This window comes from Neophocaena asiaeorientalis, unplaced genomic scaffold (genome assembly GCF_003031525.2).
Source record: "Neophocaena asiaeorientalis asiaeorientalis breed wild unplaced genomic scaffold, Neophocaena_asiaeorientalis_V1.1 scaffold174, whole genome shotgun sequence".
Taxonomy (NCBI): domain Eukaryota; kingdom Metazoa; phylum Chordata; class Mammalia; order Artiodactyla; family Phocoenidae; genus Neophocaena; species Neophocaena asiaeorientalis.
Genome location: NW_020174922.1, coordinates 1,990,090 through 2,008,955, shown reverse-complemented (window position 1 = coordinate 2,008,955; position 18,866 = coordinate 1,990,090). Strand labels below are relative to the sequence as shown.

Genomic DNA, 18,866 nt, shown 5'->3' with positions numbered 1-18,866 from the left:
TTAAGTTATCTGTACTTTTAGCTCCATTGACTAGTAATGCTAAACTAAGTATACTGTTCTTGAATTTTGAATTTAAAGTTAAATGATTTGTGTTTTAGAAGGAAATGTTCAAATGGTGTAGCACTTTTAAGACTGTAATAATAATTACTAAGTAAAACAGTAGGATCTTGGTATATCAATTTAGAAGTAAAATTTGCTGTCAGAGCATGGATTCAAAAGTCTCAGTTCCACAGAGCATTTTGCTAGACTCAGCTGGGAACAGTGCACACAAGGTCTGATTTTAATTTGTGTAGAATTTCCATGAATAACAAAGTCTAATTAAGACATCCATTAAAAGTCCTTAACGTTAATTCAGTGTGGAAAATCTTAGAGTTCCATTGGATTTTTTTTTTTTAACTGATGTCTTAATTAGGCGCTGTTAGGGGAGAAATTATGCAAATTAAAATCAGGGCCTTAGTGTTCTGCATTTCTTTAATTATTCAGTGCTTGTTTTACGTATATTTCAATTTCTTTATAAGTTAAGAGGGCATGTTAGGTGATAATCTGCCTATATTGTTCTCAGTTTTTCTTCATATTTTCAAGGTAAAGACCGAGCTTCTGAGAAGCATCTTACTCTCATCTCAATTTAAAAAAAAATTCCCTCTCAGGATTTTGTATAATAGGAGCAATGTACTATAAGTAGGATAATCCTTTCCTAATGCTGTTCGTCTTCAGATAAGATGTCTCTCTTTTCATATCTACAATATGAAAGTTCATCTATTAGCAACCTTAAAAGACAAGCTTTATAGTGTAGCTTCATCTGTTTTGAACCAACAGAAAACTGAAAAGAAATAACCCTTCCATTCTTCTGACCCTGAGTTTCAGGAAAGTTGCCTATATTGGCTTGGGAGTTCTTTCTTTGTCACTTTCACTTTTTTTTAAATGAGAGAAACATCTGTTTGTTGGTTTATGTCGATTCAATTCCAGTAGACGAGGCTTGCAGGGTGGGCAAGGTAATATATTTGGTGGCAGCATTTTCTTGACAATATTGTTATTTTTCTCTTCCATGCTCTCAGGTAGGTACTGTCAAAGTGTTTTGGTGAACACAATATACAGAAAGGCTTTTTACCATCGAATGTACCACCAATGATAAAACATGATCACTCTTTTTTTCTTGGGGGAGATATATAAAGCAGTCTTTTGGCAGTGGTCGCATAACCAAAAGTTGATGGTCTTCTTTAGAAACAAATTGCTTTTTCCCTTTGAAAGGAAAAGTGGGTCTTTATTATAAACTGCAGAGTTGTTTTTGCAGGAACATTATATCTGCTTTGATGTTTAACTTCAACTCAAAACCAGGTAATTTGCACTTCAAAATAGGGCTCTTGATATTCACCTTTTTAGCTCTAAAAATCGGGAAAAAATGAGGACTTGTTGACCTGTTGTCAACTGTTCCTTTCCAGTATCCCCCAGGGCTGCACTGATTTTGACTGTTAAGTCGAGCAACTGAGATGCTTTGTCCTCCCCACAGCAGTTTGGAGATTAATTGCATTGCTGCTACACCGATTAGAGTGAGACAGTCATGCTATTTAATGGAATATTTTAAATAAAATTAGTCTAAGATATAACTCTCTCCTAGGTCTCCATAGGGGGAAAAAATCTGGTCAGTTTTCCTGACTTAAATACTTAATTTACTCATGATGAATATGTAGGATATTCAAAAGTTCATTTTCTTTATAGAATAAATAATGTGGCCTCTGAGGCACCCAACTAAGACTTACTTCATGTCTCTAAGTTCTAATAGTGAAGTGTTCTTAGCTGTTTATCTTTTTCTTTAAAGAAATGTCTACTTGTAATTTATGTGCAGGCATTTAGAAAAATATTCTGTTTCATTGCTTTTTGGACTTTAAAAGTGGTACAGATTATAAAGACTAAACATTTGTGGAGAACACCCTCAGAGCAAATTGTTGTGTACGTTATGTACTGGTGAATTCCAACATGAGCATAATTTAAAATACCATTCTCTGTCTAGAAAAATACATTCCAGTATTTCTTCAAACAGTGTTCCCTTAGAATTTTGTCTCCCACTATGGACACTAGGTTAAAACTCAGATAATAATATCTTTTCTATCACTGCCTAGCGGATTTTCTCTTTAATTCTCACAGATGTCAACAATCAGTGTTTTGTGTAAACTCTCCATGCCCAGCAATGGAAGAGTAACTCAAAAAGCAGAGTATATTTGATTGCCCTCTGCTTCACTTCAGCACATTTTAATTTACGTTGGAAATCTTTTATTTGTAGGTGTAGGGTTGGACCTAGTTCAGCGTTTTATATCATTGTGTGGACACTGGAATTTTAAATGTTTAAAATATCATTCTACCTGCTTATATTAGTAAATCGTCACAAGTCGAGTGGAGATTCTAAGATCAAAATTGCCTGATGTGTGTTTCTGAGTGCACCTGTGTGTGAGCAAGGGCTAGCATTTTTGTATGCCAAAGAATGGGCCTTGACTATACATGATGGGCATTGTTGAGTTTGACTCCTTTGGTCTCCTAGAAATCCTTGTCTTCCTTGTCTCAGTGATATCATCATTTAGGTAAATTTTGTGTTCTGAAAGCCAAAAGTGACCATGAAGAGCAGATAAGAAGGTAGCACTGATTCTAATTCTCACTAGCTCAGTAAGGACTTCTGTTTTAGCCTCGGGCTCAGCATTGAAGTCTCCACTTGAGTTTTCTGTCCAACTCAGTGGAAGGATCAGTTCTACCTGGCTCTCGGGGTGTTGTAAAGATGACTAAACCTATATAAAGTGCTTTGAAGCTGGAGACTTTCTTTAAATGCTGCTGCTCCTTATGACTACTAACCACTGACGAGCCTCTCTGACTCAGATCCGAGAGAGCTTGTGTGGCGGTTGCATACAGCACGCGGGGTCTGCTCAGCCCTGTGTGCTGAGTGGACTTGTTGGACGAGATGACTGCCTTTTGGAGTGTTTCACCCGGCATTCTGTTTTTGTTTTGTAGCCTAACAGCAGTGGTCAAGTGGTAGGGAAAGTGCCTGGCCATTTCACTCCTGTCTTGGCACCCTCTCCCCATCCCAGTGCAGTGCGACCTGTGACCCTGACCATGACAGATACTAAACCCATCACTACATCCACTGAAGGTGAGGCAGCTTCACCTACAGCAACCAGTAAGTATTTCTGTAGGAAATGAGAAATGTCCATCAAAGGCGCCGTTGGATATCTGATCCAAGGTGGAAAACACGGCAACTTTTCCAGCTACCCGACCCGATGGAGATTTCTCATTTATGTGGAACTAGCAGGCATGAATGTGGCCTGGCTCTCGCAAGCTCTCTCTTATCAAATTTCACTCAGTGCGTCCTATTTGAAAAGGGAGAAGCTTATTTGTTTGAGTAAATAGCTATAACATAAATAACAAGTCATGCCTGCTTGTTCGAGGTATACATCGAAAATGCACTGAATAACATAACAGTGTACAAGGTTTTTATATCACCCGAAGAGAGATTAGGTAATTGTTAGTTATTGGAGCATTCCTATAGAAATTAAGCCCCTTCACAAGGCAGGCTGAATCAGTACCTCTGTAAGATAATTGCATGTTTACATCACTGCAGGTTATGTCATTGTGAGAAACAGTCACACAATGTTGGGTGGAGAAAACATTTCAGAGCTTAGTATTAGGCACATGTAAGCTACCTGCACTTTCATTGTCTGCAACTTTTAAAAAAAATGTTTGGAGTATTTAGCCTATTATGGTGCATCAGGTATTATGATTTTTAGCATGGCCATAACATTTTAAATGTCAGAGATTTAGCCAGTGAATTTACATGCACATACCAATAACCCAGATGATTCCTTTGCTTCTTTGTATAGAGTACTCATAAGTACGCAGGAGTTATTACCCAGTTTTTCAATTGGCTTCATCCACACTGCCAGCTTTTTAGAACTGGAGCTGGTGTGCACAGATTGGTAAAGTGGAATGATAAAATTCCAGTCGGGAGGAATTAGCATGCTTCTCGTCAATTATACTTATACGTTAAATCCAGAGCTTCTCTTTTCTTTTTTAGAACAAGAAAATCCCTATGCTCTGGAAATTCCTGTGTGAAATTACAGAGATTTAGAAGTACCACTGGTTCTTTCTTTCTCGGCCATTGGAAAGTGCTCTTTTTTTGTGGCCTCTGAAAGGCTAGGAAGGAACCCTACAAGAAAAACGGACAATACTTGGAGTGTACAGTGAACTCAGCATTTCTTTCCCAAAATTCATGAGGCCCCATCAAATGATAAAACCACACAAGCTTGTAATTCCCATCAGTAATCATTAATTCTCAGTAACTGGTTTGTTGATAGAGGGTCCTACACTAGTGAACACTTCCCTGAATGCACAGATGGATGAGACCCAGTCAAGGAGGAATAAGAATCTTTTGTGCTACAGGTTAGCTATGTACATTACAGTCACTAAAATGCTACATCCAAATTTTAAAAGTGGATGCCTTGGGCATCTTTGAGCAAACAAAGTCAACACTTTAAATAAAAGCAAATAGAAAGCAAAGATTTTTAAGTAGTTGAAAGTTCCAGAAACTTCTGGTACCTACTCTTATACTGACATGAATAGATTACATTCAAGGGAAGATCAGACCGAAACGATCACAGCTCACCTATGGGAGTACTGTCAGCCTGTTTGTTAATGAATTGTTCTTATACTCACGTACAGGTTGATTAAAAAGAGATCTTATTTGACTTATAAAATCATAAAATATTCAAAGGAATATTTTGGTTGTATAAAGATGGCTGCATCAGTCCATTTTCCACTCCTGCACAAAAGCGATACAGTGAGTCGTTTTTCTTTCCTATAAACAAAGTTGTCGCTGCACCTCCCCAGGCGCCACTGATGAGAAATTAGCCATTGAATTCATAAATCAGAAAAATTAAGGAAAACACAGAGGCCAAGGAAACCTCTTTCTCGTGGTTGAAAAGAAAGAATAGCACAGACTTGGTGCCCACTCTCTAAGGGTGAGGCTCTTCTTCAATGGTGTGTGTTGAATTCCAGAGGTCTGGAGATTGAATAGGGGACACTGGCTGCTTAGGGCTGCTCTTGAGTGAGCCCTTCATTCAGGAATAACTAAAAGGTGAATTGTGAGCATCTTCACTGTTTTAAAAAGTTGACCTAAAAAAGCCTCAACGGGCCAAATGAACGTGGCAGGATTAGTGTATTCGTTTTAAAAACGCCTTTTAAGAATTAACGTCTGGATTCCTCATTAATCTGACAGTTTTAAATCAAATATTATAGCTTTCTTCAGACTATAGCTGTAACATAAATGATGAAAATTTACTTTTTCTGTTTATTCTGACATGGAACAATGGTATTGCTTAGAGCTGGGAAGATACATTAGTCCTTTCCTTTGTGAAAATGAACAAACATCTTTAGGGCTAGGGAGATGTTTTCTTTGAAAAATTCGCTCTGCACCAAAAAGTACCTGTACAAAAAGTACTTGCACGGTGAGACCGTAATAATTTAAGGAGTATTCACCATCTATCAACTCCCTCTCTGGACCAATCACAAAAAAATTGACTTTTTGTGCTTCTGGAAAAGAAATGATTTTTTTCAGAAACATTTCTATCAAACTTAAGGGCATTTTCACATTAAATAAAATACTGAGCTAATTCATTCTATATGATATAATAAAATAGCCTTCTCCTTTATGTTAATAATGTTAGATATTCTTTTTAGTAAGACTTTTCAGTAAGACATTTTTCATCCTATATCATCAAGCACATCTGCTTAAATCCCATCATTTAAACCTTTCACTTTTTCCTGACAGACTTTCAGTCTGCTTTTACATTTAGAATCACAGACCATCATTGATTATCCCATTATTAGACAACCAGTATCTTGTGAAAAGGTACATCTAGGAAAGGGACCCTTCTGTTTAGCCAGTCCTTGGTACTCCTGCAAGACTGTAACCAGAGCATGTGTGAGATGCCCACACCAAAGTATGGGATATGGTTACTGGATAGATTTTTTGGGAGGGGGATAAACCAGTCAACTTGAGGTCAACTGTCATTTATATCAGTGGTATTCACTCACACGAAAGAGAAGAGAAAGACATTGTGTTTTGTTTTTGTTTTTTTTGTTTTTTGGTTGCAAGTCCCACTTCTCTGGGTTTCTTTTGCGTGGACAGGGTGTTCATTTGATAGTTCGCAATTTTTATCTTTGTTTTTGTTCTTCCTTAATCAGCCTACACAGCCTCAGGCACATCTCAAGCCAATCGATATGTGGGACTAAGCCCAAGAGACCCATCCTTCCTACATCAGCAACAGGTGGGCAAGTTTCACCCAGGTGTGATGGTGTAGCCACGCTTTTGCATTGGTGCTTTTTCTCCATGCTGCCTCTCAGATCTTGACTCAGAACGGGGCTCACGGGGCTTCTGAGAAAGAAACTGATCATTTCATTTTCCAAAATATCTTCTCATTTATCCATTGTTTCTCGCCTCTCTAAACAGGGTGTCTCAAATTGGCTCAAGACCTTTTCCTTCTCTGTAGCATATTTCATAACATCCATGAATAAACAGTGTTTCAGCCAGAGTATTTTTCTGTTTTACTGGCTATTGAGAGCTTACCAGCCTATACCTTCCAAAGACAAAAATTGTCAATTGATTTAAAAGCCAATTAAAGTAAGAGCACTACACAATTTGTGGGTTTTTTTTGAGCTCTTTCATATTTTCCAGATGTTTTACTCCTCATTTTGGTATTTTAGTCCAAGAAGATGAGTTTTGAAGCTAAAATCTCAGGCGACGCATCCTTCCTATTTTAATAGGTTTAAATTGGTTTACTGATTTCGGATGTGATAAAACACTTTTTTTTGGTTCTGCTTTCTTACCTCATTTATGTTTCAAGTAGCATTTTAAATTTCACATCTCATTAATGCTGTAAATTTAATGCAAATGAAGTGTTTACCCAAACTGTGAAAATATACAGCCAGGATTAATGGTAGCTTATAAACAAATTAGCCATAGTCAAAAGCGTGGACCATACAAATACAGAAATCCCATGATTCTAGTTACGGGATGACAGAAATCATTCTAAACACTTCCAAATTTAAATATATTTTATGATGCATATGTTTGCTGCTCTCAAGTTTTGATAGCAGAGCAGTTTGAAATTAACAGTGTGCAAAATATTGCATAGGGAAAAATGTCTATAATGAATCAGAAAGAGCTGGTATTAATGAGCTTGCTCTTCATTTACAGCATAAGTTGTATGTGCAACTGAGTTTTTACAGATGTAGCGAGCCTGTGCAGGTACTCATGCCAGCTTCTTTTGTTCTAGACTTGTCCACCTAGTTTATGCTTATCATGCCTATCTGTGCCTCATGTGGAACTTTCAAGTCCTGCCCAGTTGCAGGCCAAGGTGGCAGACTGCTTATATTAAAGGTCACCACATGCAGAGTTCAGAGAAAATCGTAAAGATGATAGCTTATTCAAGATACTTGATGTTTTGCCAGGTTTAAAAAAAAGCAAAACAAAACAAAACAAAAGAGTGAGAGCTAACTGAAAACATCTGTACACAGTTATGAAAATACCAAATAATAATTAGTGGTTTTGCCAGCCATTGGCTTTTCAACATAATTTTCTGAAATGTTGCTTTTTTTCACCTCTAAAATTGCTATAATATGAAATATGCTATAATTACTGTAATATGGTTCTATTTGACAAATGTATATGTTCCTTGTGTTTTTTAAAAACAAATGCAGGATTCATAGGTTTAGAAACTTATTCTCTTACAAATCATTTCACATATTTTCAGAAATGTTTTTGTCATGAGACTTGCATTCTTAATGACATGTCTCTAGTTTTCAGTTAACTTTTAATTCATAGAATCGTGCCTCTGTTATTTAAACCTTTAGCCCAAACACATTTAGAATATTATAACCACTTTCATGTATTTAGAAGCAATCTTCCCATCCTCCTGTCCTAACCTAAGGCAGCTTTAAGTTTTTAATTTATAACTTATGACCGTCATTAGAGCCTCATGTAATTATGATCACAAAAATTGATTATATAAAAGTTATTTTTTCTTTCACATGTCCAAGGATAAATCAAGAAAACTTAACAAGCATCAGGAAAATACTAGTCTTAACGTAGATAGAGTTCTGAGCACATTTTAATTGAAAAAAAAAAAAAAATATATATATATATATATATGAGTTCTAGAACTACAAACTTTTTTCATCAAAGGCTGCCGCTTGTTATTTAAGTAGACAATGTCGAGTGAAGACCTCTTACAATATAAATATGATTAGATGGGTCAAATATGGTGTACACTTATGGAATATATAATGTGTATTGATCTTTGAAAGAAAAATTATATAAGCTTCATAATGAAAAATATAATGTTCAGTTTTAAGTGCCATACAGACAGATAATTTGTCCTCTGTATAATGAAAGAATTAGTGCTACTTTTTGAATTGAAGAAGCCCTATATGCCAATTCATAATAAGCTACAATTTGAGGCATGCAGAAAATGAGTGTATATGCGTATCATACTATACACGTATATTACTAAACTAAGGCTCTAGTTAAAAGCTTTCAATTACTTTAATCCTTTCAAATTTTAACAGAATCCTAGAGATGAAGTTTTATGTTTACTGTCCAGGAACAGAGGGACAGGAACAGTTTAAATGACTTCAGTAGAGTAAAGGTTATTCTTTAGTACAGCAGAAATGAGATTGATTTACTGTGTCCTTTCATTACTTTCCAAAGATTTAAAAGAGACCACTCTTCTAGCAGCAGGTTTTAAATGCATTTGGTTTAAAGTACTCAGTGATGAATGGAAAGAAAAATCAAGGGGTACATGAAATAAAGGTAATCAATCATTTTATATTAGCTAGGAGAAATTCAAAATTAGAAAGGCAATGGTTTTAGTCTGAGAGAGTTCTTTTAAACATTCCCCTTAGCTTTTAATATACATGACCCCTTAAGAATAAATATTGTCACCAGGTACATTCTTCAGTTTATTGGCGACTGCTTTATAAAGATTTATCCTTTTAGGTTATGAAAAGTATTGATGTGCATTGTTGAGTGCTATTTTTTTCTTAGAAAAGAACTTTAATATAGCCTACATAAATTAGAGATAACAATAAATTTAAAATTGTTGAATAATTTTGACTGTCTTATAAATAATCTTTCCACGCAATGACACTAAAGCAGAGCTTTCAATATAATTATTCCTAACACACAAGGACACTGACTTCTTAAACTAAGATGGGAAATATTAAAATTAACCCTGTACTCCACTGGTAAGAGTAATACATTCATTTTGGCAAATCTGAAGACTAAAAGCATAAGCTTTTATAACCATTAACTTGGAATACATGCAGTTGTTATTAGTAATTATACACCACTGTGCTCCTTTTTATAATGGTTATTACTGATCACTACTGGTTGCTAACTGCCTTGAAATATAGTTTTTCTGACACAGGAATTCCACTGCCATTCTAAATGTGATATCTCATTTGAATCTGAAAAATAAAATCACATAATCTTGAAGAATATTTCAAAAAAGATTTCTTTAAAACAATTGATTATTTTCCATTAAAAACAGTCCTCTAATTAGTCATAATAATCAGCTCATGCCAGCTGATCAGAACTTTGAAGTTTCCCTTTATCTCTTAACTCAATCTTGAGTGTATTTCAAGGTCTGGAACTAGACTGTCTTTGAGATGATTGGCTTATTTAATGCATTCACTATTGGCATGGGGGAAATCTTAAAATCAGAACTTCAATTGGAACTTCATTCTTTAACTTTTCTCTTGGACGATGGTGTGGTGGCTTGAAGAACTTGTGGGTTTTTGGCAAACCGAACTCTTTAGTCTCTGCTGAGAAATGTCTTTTTATGATTTGGAACTTTTTCAGAAGTGTCAAGGACCTCCTCTCTGGCTTAACTTCACAGAAGTTTAGTAAAATGCGGTGTTTCCTTTCCTCCTTATACTTCCTGAACACACTGTGCACATTCATTATGATAGGCAGTGAAGAAACCACACTTCCTAAATTTCATCTCCCCAAGAATATGGGAATTATATAGCAGAGTATTGGGTATTGCTTAGAAAATACAGAAATTTTTGTATAATCTAGTCTAACAATTTTAGTATAAATGGCAAATATGAGACAGCTTACTTGAATTAGCACCAATTTCATATTGATCAGCTTCATAATGAATTTGCTAAATTGCAGGCCTTCTTTCTTTGTAGTCATAGAAAGTTTGGTAATATAAAAAGGTCTAGTTAATTTGATCACCGTTATACTAGAGTGTAAGGCCATAATAAAAGTATAAATCCTTACTGTTATACATCAGTACAACATATTTACAAAACCCTTATTGCAAGTTGGAAAAAAAGTTTGTAGCTAAGAAGCTTCTTGTTTGGAAATAAAAGATTAGTATTCGAAGTAATTCGATTACTATTCATATCAATTACTATTGATTACTATTCAAATACTATTACTATTTGAGTGTCGTGTAGGCAAGGATAACGATCCAGATCTTAGGTGTTTCCCCTTGGGCAGATTTTTGAGGGAAACTAGATGGTCCCCATGCTTGTTTTTCTGAAACTCATTGAGTTGGGCTAAGGTACATATTAACCTTTGATATCGATTTGAGATTTGAGATGGAGCAAATGGGAGGTCACTTTTGCCTTCCCTGAGACAACAAAGTCAAGTCAGCTCTAGTTTATAAAATACAAGGCTTGTTTTCATAATCTCAAAATTATAATCTCCTGACTATATATGCTACTTATTATTAGAGCTAATGAATCAGTGGGCTGATCAACTCAAGCCCTTGCATTACTTCTCACAGTTGCATGGATTTTACTGGTGCCCGGGCTTCCGCATGTTACATCTCTTGCATGATTGTATGATGCTCTTATTTCAATTTCAATCACTGGGCTACTTTCTATGAAAATGTTTTCAACACTTTTCTTGATAAAAATTTGAAACTAGAATTTGAAAGGACTTTTCACGACACTAAAAATTTCTGTTACACCCAATGGCCTTTTTAAGACGTTGCCTCTGTACGGTTTTATGTTTGTTTATCTAAGACATTCATTGAAATCCCTTTATAGTATTTGTCCTGACAAATGGCAAAGCCAAAGCTAGGTACCTTAAAACCACTGGCAAGGTAGTCTTTTATTAAAGGCAAGCAATTGAAAGGCCACAAGTAGACTATCAACAAACTTTTCAATAAAGTCAGGAAGCAGGCTATCAACACTTGGGCTGTTCTTATTGTGTCTGTTATCATAATTGACAGCTTGACGTAAAACCCTATCACATGACTTCTGGGTAGGTATGTAAATGGATAAGAGGTCACCTTTCACATATGCTAGCTGGAAAGGAAACACATTTAAAGGAAGTTTCACTCAAAATAATGGCTATGCAAATGTTTAGCTTTTTGGCTAGTTCTTAAAATAAAAAAAAAAAATAAATAAAAAACCTTCCAAAGTCTGTCTTTTATCATTCATTCATTCACTTATTTTTATTGGGTATCAAAGGCTAATATCCAGATAAATTATTCTAGAGAACATAAAAATAAAATCGTTTGCTGTAACCTTAAATTTCAGTCAATGCAATCACAAGGGAGACAATTTTCTTTTCTGAAATTTTTAACTTCAGAAGATCTAAGGAGAATCAGGGAAATAAAGGAAATTATGAAGAGTTATAATTATAGACATTTTAGCCTTAAATATTCTTGAGCTGCACATGAAAAGTAGGGTAGGAAAAGAATAGTGACAGGCAAACTTGTGTCGTGGGAGAGAAACAGGGATTAGGAGTCAGGAGGTGTGGTTTTAGTGACATGACAGGACATGTCTAACCTTGGACAGGCCTTTAAACCTTTCTGTCCTGTTCTTATCTTGGAAAGGAAAATGAAGAGGTTGAACTACATGATCTCCAAGTTCCCCTGAAATCTTAAATTTTACAGATGAAAGTAACCTCCATTTAAAAATTAAAAAAAAAACTTTTCATTTTCTAGTTCTTATGATTTATGGTCAGTAGTGTTTATTTAGTTCATGAACTATGCATACCCGTTTAACTTAATCCTACCGTGTTTATTAAATATCAAGAAGCACGGTTTTCAGAAATTGATATTAGATGTAACTTTAAGGTACCAGGATGACCTTGAATATCTTTTTCATTTTTATATGTTTACATGCTCCACCTGTATCACAATTTTATCTTGACCATTTTGTTTGTTCAGTAAAGCTACATCCTTTTCATTCAGAGGCCATTTTATTTGCTCTCTGGCAGGTGATTAATAAAATAAAAATCAACTAATCTAAGAGTTAAGAGGAAAATATGAATCCTGAAGGATTAATCTTTTTAATCACCCCACCCCCAAAAGCACTCCCACCCCCCAAAAATCTGTTTCTTTGGGGGCTATCTGGAGAAATGAAGAAACCTAAAAGAATATAAAACACACCTTTCAAGATATTCCCTTGAGGGTCCCTGTAAGCTTAAAAAAAAGAAAAGCAAAAAGATAAATTTACCTGTGTTGATTATTCTGTTTACAGTTTAATGGTTTATTGGTTCAACGGAAAGCTGTTGTCATCATAAGGGACTGTTAGTACTGTTTGCTGAGTCCAGCAAAGTAGAACATTTTCTTACCTTCTTTCTTTTGTTCCCAAAGCTAATTGTGAGGCATTTAACAAAAGCCCGTGTTAATAACAATGGAGGCCCAGTCATGTGAATAAACAAACTCTTATTCTGAAATCACAGGCAATGTTGATTCTTCTACCTGCATGAATATTTGAGTGTCGGGTAGGCAAGGATAATGATCCAGATCTTAGGTGTTTCCCCTTGGGCAGATTTTTGAGGGAAACTAGATGGTCCCCATGCTTGTTTTTCTGAAACTCATTGAGTTGGGCTAAGAACAAGGTTCTCATTCCAGAGAATTTACGGACATCATCTTAAGAACATACGCAGTGAAAACTTTACCTTCACTTCTTTCTTAGTTTGGATTTTTTCAACCCCATCCCTTCACTCATAGCTTTTTTGAAGGAGAATCTTAAACTTCCTTACCTCACCTTCTGTTTGCTTTTGGAAATCTGGGCATAATTGTTTTAATATAAAATTTACCTTAATTTTCTAGACAATCTTATGTCATGTTTGTGGATGCATATAAATTAAAGAATTAAAATTATTTATATGTGTGCATTTCTGTGAGGGTGTGCATATGACCAGATCTGTCAAAGTCTGTATTGTTACAAACGTACGAGTTGCTACAAACACAACTTTAACAAACTAAATTTCTAAACGACTTTGCCCCTGGTGTTTTAAACTTGATTACTCTAGGGGGAAAAAGTATCTCCCTATTTTTTGAGGAAAAATACTTGGAAAAATCACTAGGGCGTTGTTGAAGCTTTGCAGAAAATTTTTATGTTAATGAAAGGCATGTATTTATGTACCACCTAAAATTAAAGATTTAAAATTTAATTTAAAAAAAGAATTGATAGCTAAATTACATAACACCTACCCTCTCACAGGACAGAAATTGAGGAATCACTACCCTAAACTTAAATAAGATTATCACCTATTATTTTAAACATTTAAAGTCTAAAGTAAAATCCGTTTTGGTTAGGAATTCTGAATTATGCTAATACTGAGAATATTTAACATGTTCCTAAAAGAAGCTTAAATACACTTAACCTTTCATCACCTGAGAATCTGTTCAAAATTTGCTGAGTCAGGACTATCTTATTCAAACAAGATTCTTAGGAATTGATTTCATTAGGAATTAGTATCATGAAAAATTTCAGTGAATATACAGTTTCTATTTTAATTGTTTATTGTTTCCCCTGTCCACACGATCACCTTTAAAATTTTCTTAATCAAGAGGTTAATTATTAATTCAAAGGCTCTTGGTCAAGTAACCTGGTTAAGTAAGTTATAACATATAAGCAGGTATAAGTACTTCTCCTCAGAAACTTTTGGAAATGTTGATAATGCCAGTCCACAATCTAAATAAATTTAAATTTTATTTTATATTTTCAGTAACTGAAAGGAAATTAATTCAATACTAATTGATATCCTGCCCATTTCTTTGGCATGTAGATTGTTAAATATACTCAGTGATCATTTTTTCTGTATTTAAGCATAATTATCTGTTTGGGAGAAGATATTTTGATCATATGTACCTTAAGTATGGTTGAAAATGAATAGTTGTAGTCAGGTTTCATCCCTTTGAGACTACTGTTAGGAGAGAAAAGTCCAAAAGTATGTTGATTTTAAGTGTTCAACGGATGGCCAAAGACAGCCCTCTTGACATTTTGGAGGGATGATTAACAAAGAAACAAACAAAAAATTAGCAACATGAAAAACAAAAAACTAACTGATTTACATATGCATTCTTCCAAGGAGACAACAGTGTCTCCAGTTGTCTGGGAGACAAGCCAATCAGTGAGTGATATTTAGGTCACCTGGCTTTGTGAAAATAGCTTTTCTTTATGAAAATTTCTCCAATATAACCTGAGAGGCTCATAGAAGCTAACCTGAAATTAATTATTAGCAGAATTAACATGTGCTCTGCCTAGATCTCTGCTCTACTCTGCCTCCCTTCTTCAGAATGTTTACTTGACTCAAAACTAGGACTAGAGCAGAATCTATGAGTGGTCCTTAAGGTAATCTTTATACGAAGCCAAGCTTCTTGAACTGTTTTTAGATTGTTTTCATAGTATTGCTTGAAAAGAATATACTTTGAAGGAGCCAACTGACTACTGTTACTGAAGAAATAATTGTTCAAATTGCCCCATCACATTGCATTTCTGATGAGATGCTCCATTTTGAGCACTTTTTAAAAATCTTGCCATAAAATTTCCTCCTTTATGCAAGCATTAAGGTCCATTTTAAGAATATTTTTCATTCTAATTTAATTTCTTTACTGATATATGGCTTATTTATGACATATATTCTAAGCAAAATCTACATATCTTTCAACCTATCTATCTGTCTACATTAAGGGAATTTTTTCAGCTTTTTAATTAGTTAATTAATTGATTGGTTAATTAATTTTCAGTTCTTTAATTTATAAAATTACTTTTACCTGAAATATCAGTATAATTAAAATACATGTTTGGGGAATTTTAGGTGGTGTTTTTGGAGCTTCATAGATCTGTAGAAAAATGAGCAAAACCAAATATTCTGAAACTCCAGAATCACTATTACCTAGAGTGTATAGAAAGTAGAGTCTAAAAGGAAAAGATTCTTAATAGCCAATTCTTTTTTTAGCCATAATGTTATCAGAAAGGATTAAAATAACTTAATCATGAGTTTAAAGGGACTTTGGCTCCAATCATCATCTTCTAGAAATTCTTACTGAAAAGCAGCAAACAAGGTTTAGTGGACTGCTTTGAATAAGTCATCTTTTCAATGCAAGATTCAGTTAATTTACAGCATAGCTCTCTACAGATTAAAACCCATGATTTTCTAGTGTGTTTTTTCCCCCCAAAGCCAGATAAGTTTACTTTCTTAAGGATAAAAATAAGCAATATATCTTTTCAATAAATCTGCTAGCACTGTAGGGCAGCTGTTAACCAAACAGAGCTGGATAGGGTTACTGGAACAACCTCTGAAGGGCAGAGCTGATGATTTGGAGATCTGGGAAGAATTCGTTTCAGCTTGTATTCAGCGCATTCCTCACTCTATTCAGATGTGGTAAAGTATTTCCAATGCCATTACTCTGAGTTTAAAATAAAAGTAGAAACTCTTATCAACTCTGTCTGAAAAAAAAAAAAAAAGGCCACTTTGAATAAAACAAAATTAGTAAACATCTAAAACTGAATCCCTTGATGCTTCTAAACGTAAGTTAGGGAGGATGTTCATAAGGTGGGACCCTTCTCCTCTAAACTGCATGTCTTCTGTGTTTTGCAAACTGCATGCTTAAAAGTTATTGATTATTTTACTCAGTGCAGATTATTTGGTATGTTACATATTTTTAAAAGCTTTAAAAATTTTTTTTTCTAAAATATTTCTCTCTATTGAACATTAACGTTTGCTTTTATTTCAGCACATTTTGTACTCTAATTAATGTCTAATTGTTATGTTCTAAGCACTCATTTCTCTTGTATGCTTTAATTAATAGAGAAGCATATTGCAATAGCTTTTTCTGAAAAACAGTCTAGGAATTTTGCTTTTCAGAGTAAGGTTTTCTTTTGCTCTTTTTTTTTTTTTAAGTTGCCTCTTGGGAAAGTAAGGTTAATGCCATGTACGGTACTAGTTTGCATGTGTTCATTTAAATACTAAAAACTGTAGTACTGCTCGATCCATATCTGACTGCTAGGTTTCAATTGACAGCTGAGGATTTGTGACTGGACCATGAATCAAAACGGCAGGCATTTATACCCCAGTACCAGTGAGGATACATTGGGAATTACTTGGCAAAGGTAACATTTTAATTATTTCCAACCCTACACTTACACCTAAAATTACATGAGCTATAGTGTTTGTTTCTAACTAGCTTTACAGAAAGTATATATATGTTAAAATTTTAGTTGTTTTGGCTATATCGTCCTTCTCTCCCTACCCTCTTCCTTTATTTCTCATTTAGATGCAACTTCAAATTAATTGGAGATTAGAGCATATGCTAATTGGTGACTGGAATTCCTAAGTGCTGTCAAATGTTGTAAACGATTTATAATAGTGGGGGGAGGTGGGGAGGAGGGGATTTGACACTTAGATTTTAGGAACTGAAAAATGAAATCACAATTTTAGGGAAGATTTTTTTTCAGCTGTCTGAGGAAAAAGCATGGGGTTTTCACATTATAGATTCTTCTCATTTCAGTTCTTTTTCTTTACTGTTAACTTTAAGCCATTTTACTATTCATTTACTCCCCTCTCAGAGGGGAAAAGCTAACTAAAAGAAAAATTTCAAATCAGTCAATTTAACTCTTATTAGCAACACTCATGAATTTTGGAGTGGGGGGATTGTTGGAATCAATAGCTAGAGAAGGAATTTTGTTTAAAGTTTTAACTTCTTTTTATACATTGATGTGAATCACGGAGAGCTGACTTTATTTGGTTGGCTGAGAAAATCATTCTAAAACTTCGTTTTCGAAACCAGTTTTGATATTGTCTCACGTACTGGTTTTAGAAAGTAAGTAGTGCTAATTCAGCTTCTTATGAATTATTTCAATAAAGAATAAATTGTGTCAAATTGACAAATTAAATGATTAAAATTCATGGTATAATCTTATGTAATGAGATAAAAATTTACAGAAGAGAGTGAGGTAATCCCATAAGGAGTTCAACAGAAGTAGAGCCAACATAATTTTCCAACTGTGTTATGACTGTCATCCTCTCTTTACTAAGCGTCCCTGTGTTAAAAGTACATACTTGGGTATCAGTTGTAAAAGTGCTGCGCATCTCCATATGCTTCATAGAAACTGCTGAAGAGTAAAGTTTCAAAGAATGAAATTAATGAAATGCCCACTTTTTTCTTAGGTAAAAATTAAGAAAATTAGTTGGATTCTGTTTTAAAAGCCTGTTGACTTTTTATTAATTCACTACCTGAAATGAATACCATATGACTTTTCCTCTTTTTAAAGATTAGTATAACATCCTCTTTAAAATGTGTACATTTTTACCTATTTTGATTTTTTTCCACGAAGCTTATATTATTGCTCCATTTGGAAAAAATACAATATATACTTACAAAAAAGAAGATAAACTCAATGAAAGAAGATAAACTGTTTATTTAAATAGTCTTTATTAGTAAGTATTTTAAAATTTAATTTGATTCAACTTGATAACACAATGTTTGGATCTAATTTTATTTATCCTTATATTCCATGCTCTGTTGGTTGGCTAAGTGGCCCATTTCTACATACAAGCCTAACATATTTAGAAAAAATTGCAAGTCAGATGGAAAGAACTTGTGTTTTTAAATGTAGCTATAGCTGTGTGAACTTCCCAATCTGTGGATTACTGATTGACATTTACTTATCTAAAATTGGGTAGTATTGCTAAAGTACATTAAAGTGAAATAAGGATATAAATTATTGAAGACTTAAACTATAACTGTACCTAGTTCGTAGTGATGTTTCAACTCAAACATTGTTACCCCCAAAAGGAAAAGGTGAGTGGACAGTGAATCACCACAGAACACAGGTATTGGAGTGAATTAATATGACGACTAAACTCAGTTCTTAGGAGAGCATTGTTCATCTTACAAATCATCTTCTTGGTGAAAAAGTGGTGTGGTCATCAGTTTCAGGTCATAATCAGAAAAAAAAAAGGGAATTCATGTAGTTAAGATTTATTTTCTCTCTCAAAAATAATTTTTTTGGATTAGCAGACCATGATATATAGAATGGCCTTAGTGCTTCAAAAAGCTTGATGAAGGTAGCTTTTGGTTTGTTTCTTCCCTTTTTATCATGATTCAGAGGGCACATAATTGATAACGGCAGGCGTCACGTTCATGCATTCAACAGGTATTTATTGAATCTCTGTGGTGGGCAGTCCCAGACACACTGTGACTGATACAGACCCTCACCGTTCTTAAAATCCGAGTATCATACAGTTCAGAGTAAATGTGCTCAGATGCGACAGGAATTTGCTTTGCTTTGTTATACTTATCAAAAATAGGCACACGTGGAGTCCATATTTGATCATAAAATAGGTCATGTCTGTGGCATAACATATTCGTAATTTTTTCATGGTTTATAGTGTGTGTCTTATAGTTATTTAGGAAACTCAGTAGTTTTTTTTTTTCCTAGAAAAGATATTGAAAAAAGAAATCACAAATGTCTGTAACACTACTACTTTTAAGGCAGATAACAGACATCTAAAATCTTCAGGGCACTGCTGCAACTTTAGAATGATCTGAATAAATTAAGAATAC

The 18,866-nt window shown here is 34.4% G+C and overlaps 1 protein-coding gene across 4 annotated transcripts in view; it reads left to right on the top strand.

The window, feature by feature from the left end:
• Positions 1-18,866, top strand: part of NFIB (nuclear factor I B) — a 230,145-nt gene that overhangs the window by 199,191 nt on the left and 12,088 nt on the right. The window contains exons 9-11 of one of the 4 annotated variants that reach the window (XM_024760491.1): positions 2,995-3,133; positions 6,223-6,305; positions 16,322-16,410. The exons of 1 other annotated variant lie outside the window; for it this stretch is intronic. In XM_024760491.1, the coding sequence (XP_024616259.1) occupies positions 2,995-3,133; positions 6,223-6,305; positions 16,322-16,410 (311 nt within the window). Of the gene's footprint in view, positions 1-2,994; positions 3,161-6,222; positions 6,306-16,321; positions 16,411-18,866 lie in introns of all 4 variants that reach the window. 2 more of the 4 variants (XM_024760490.1, XM_024760492.1) reach the window with 2 other exon arrangements.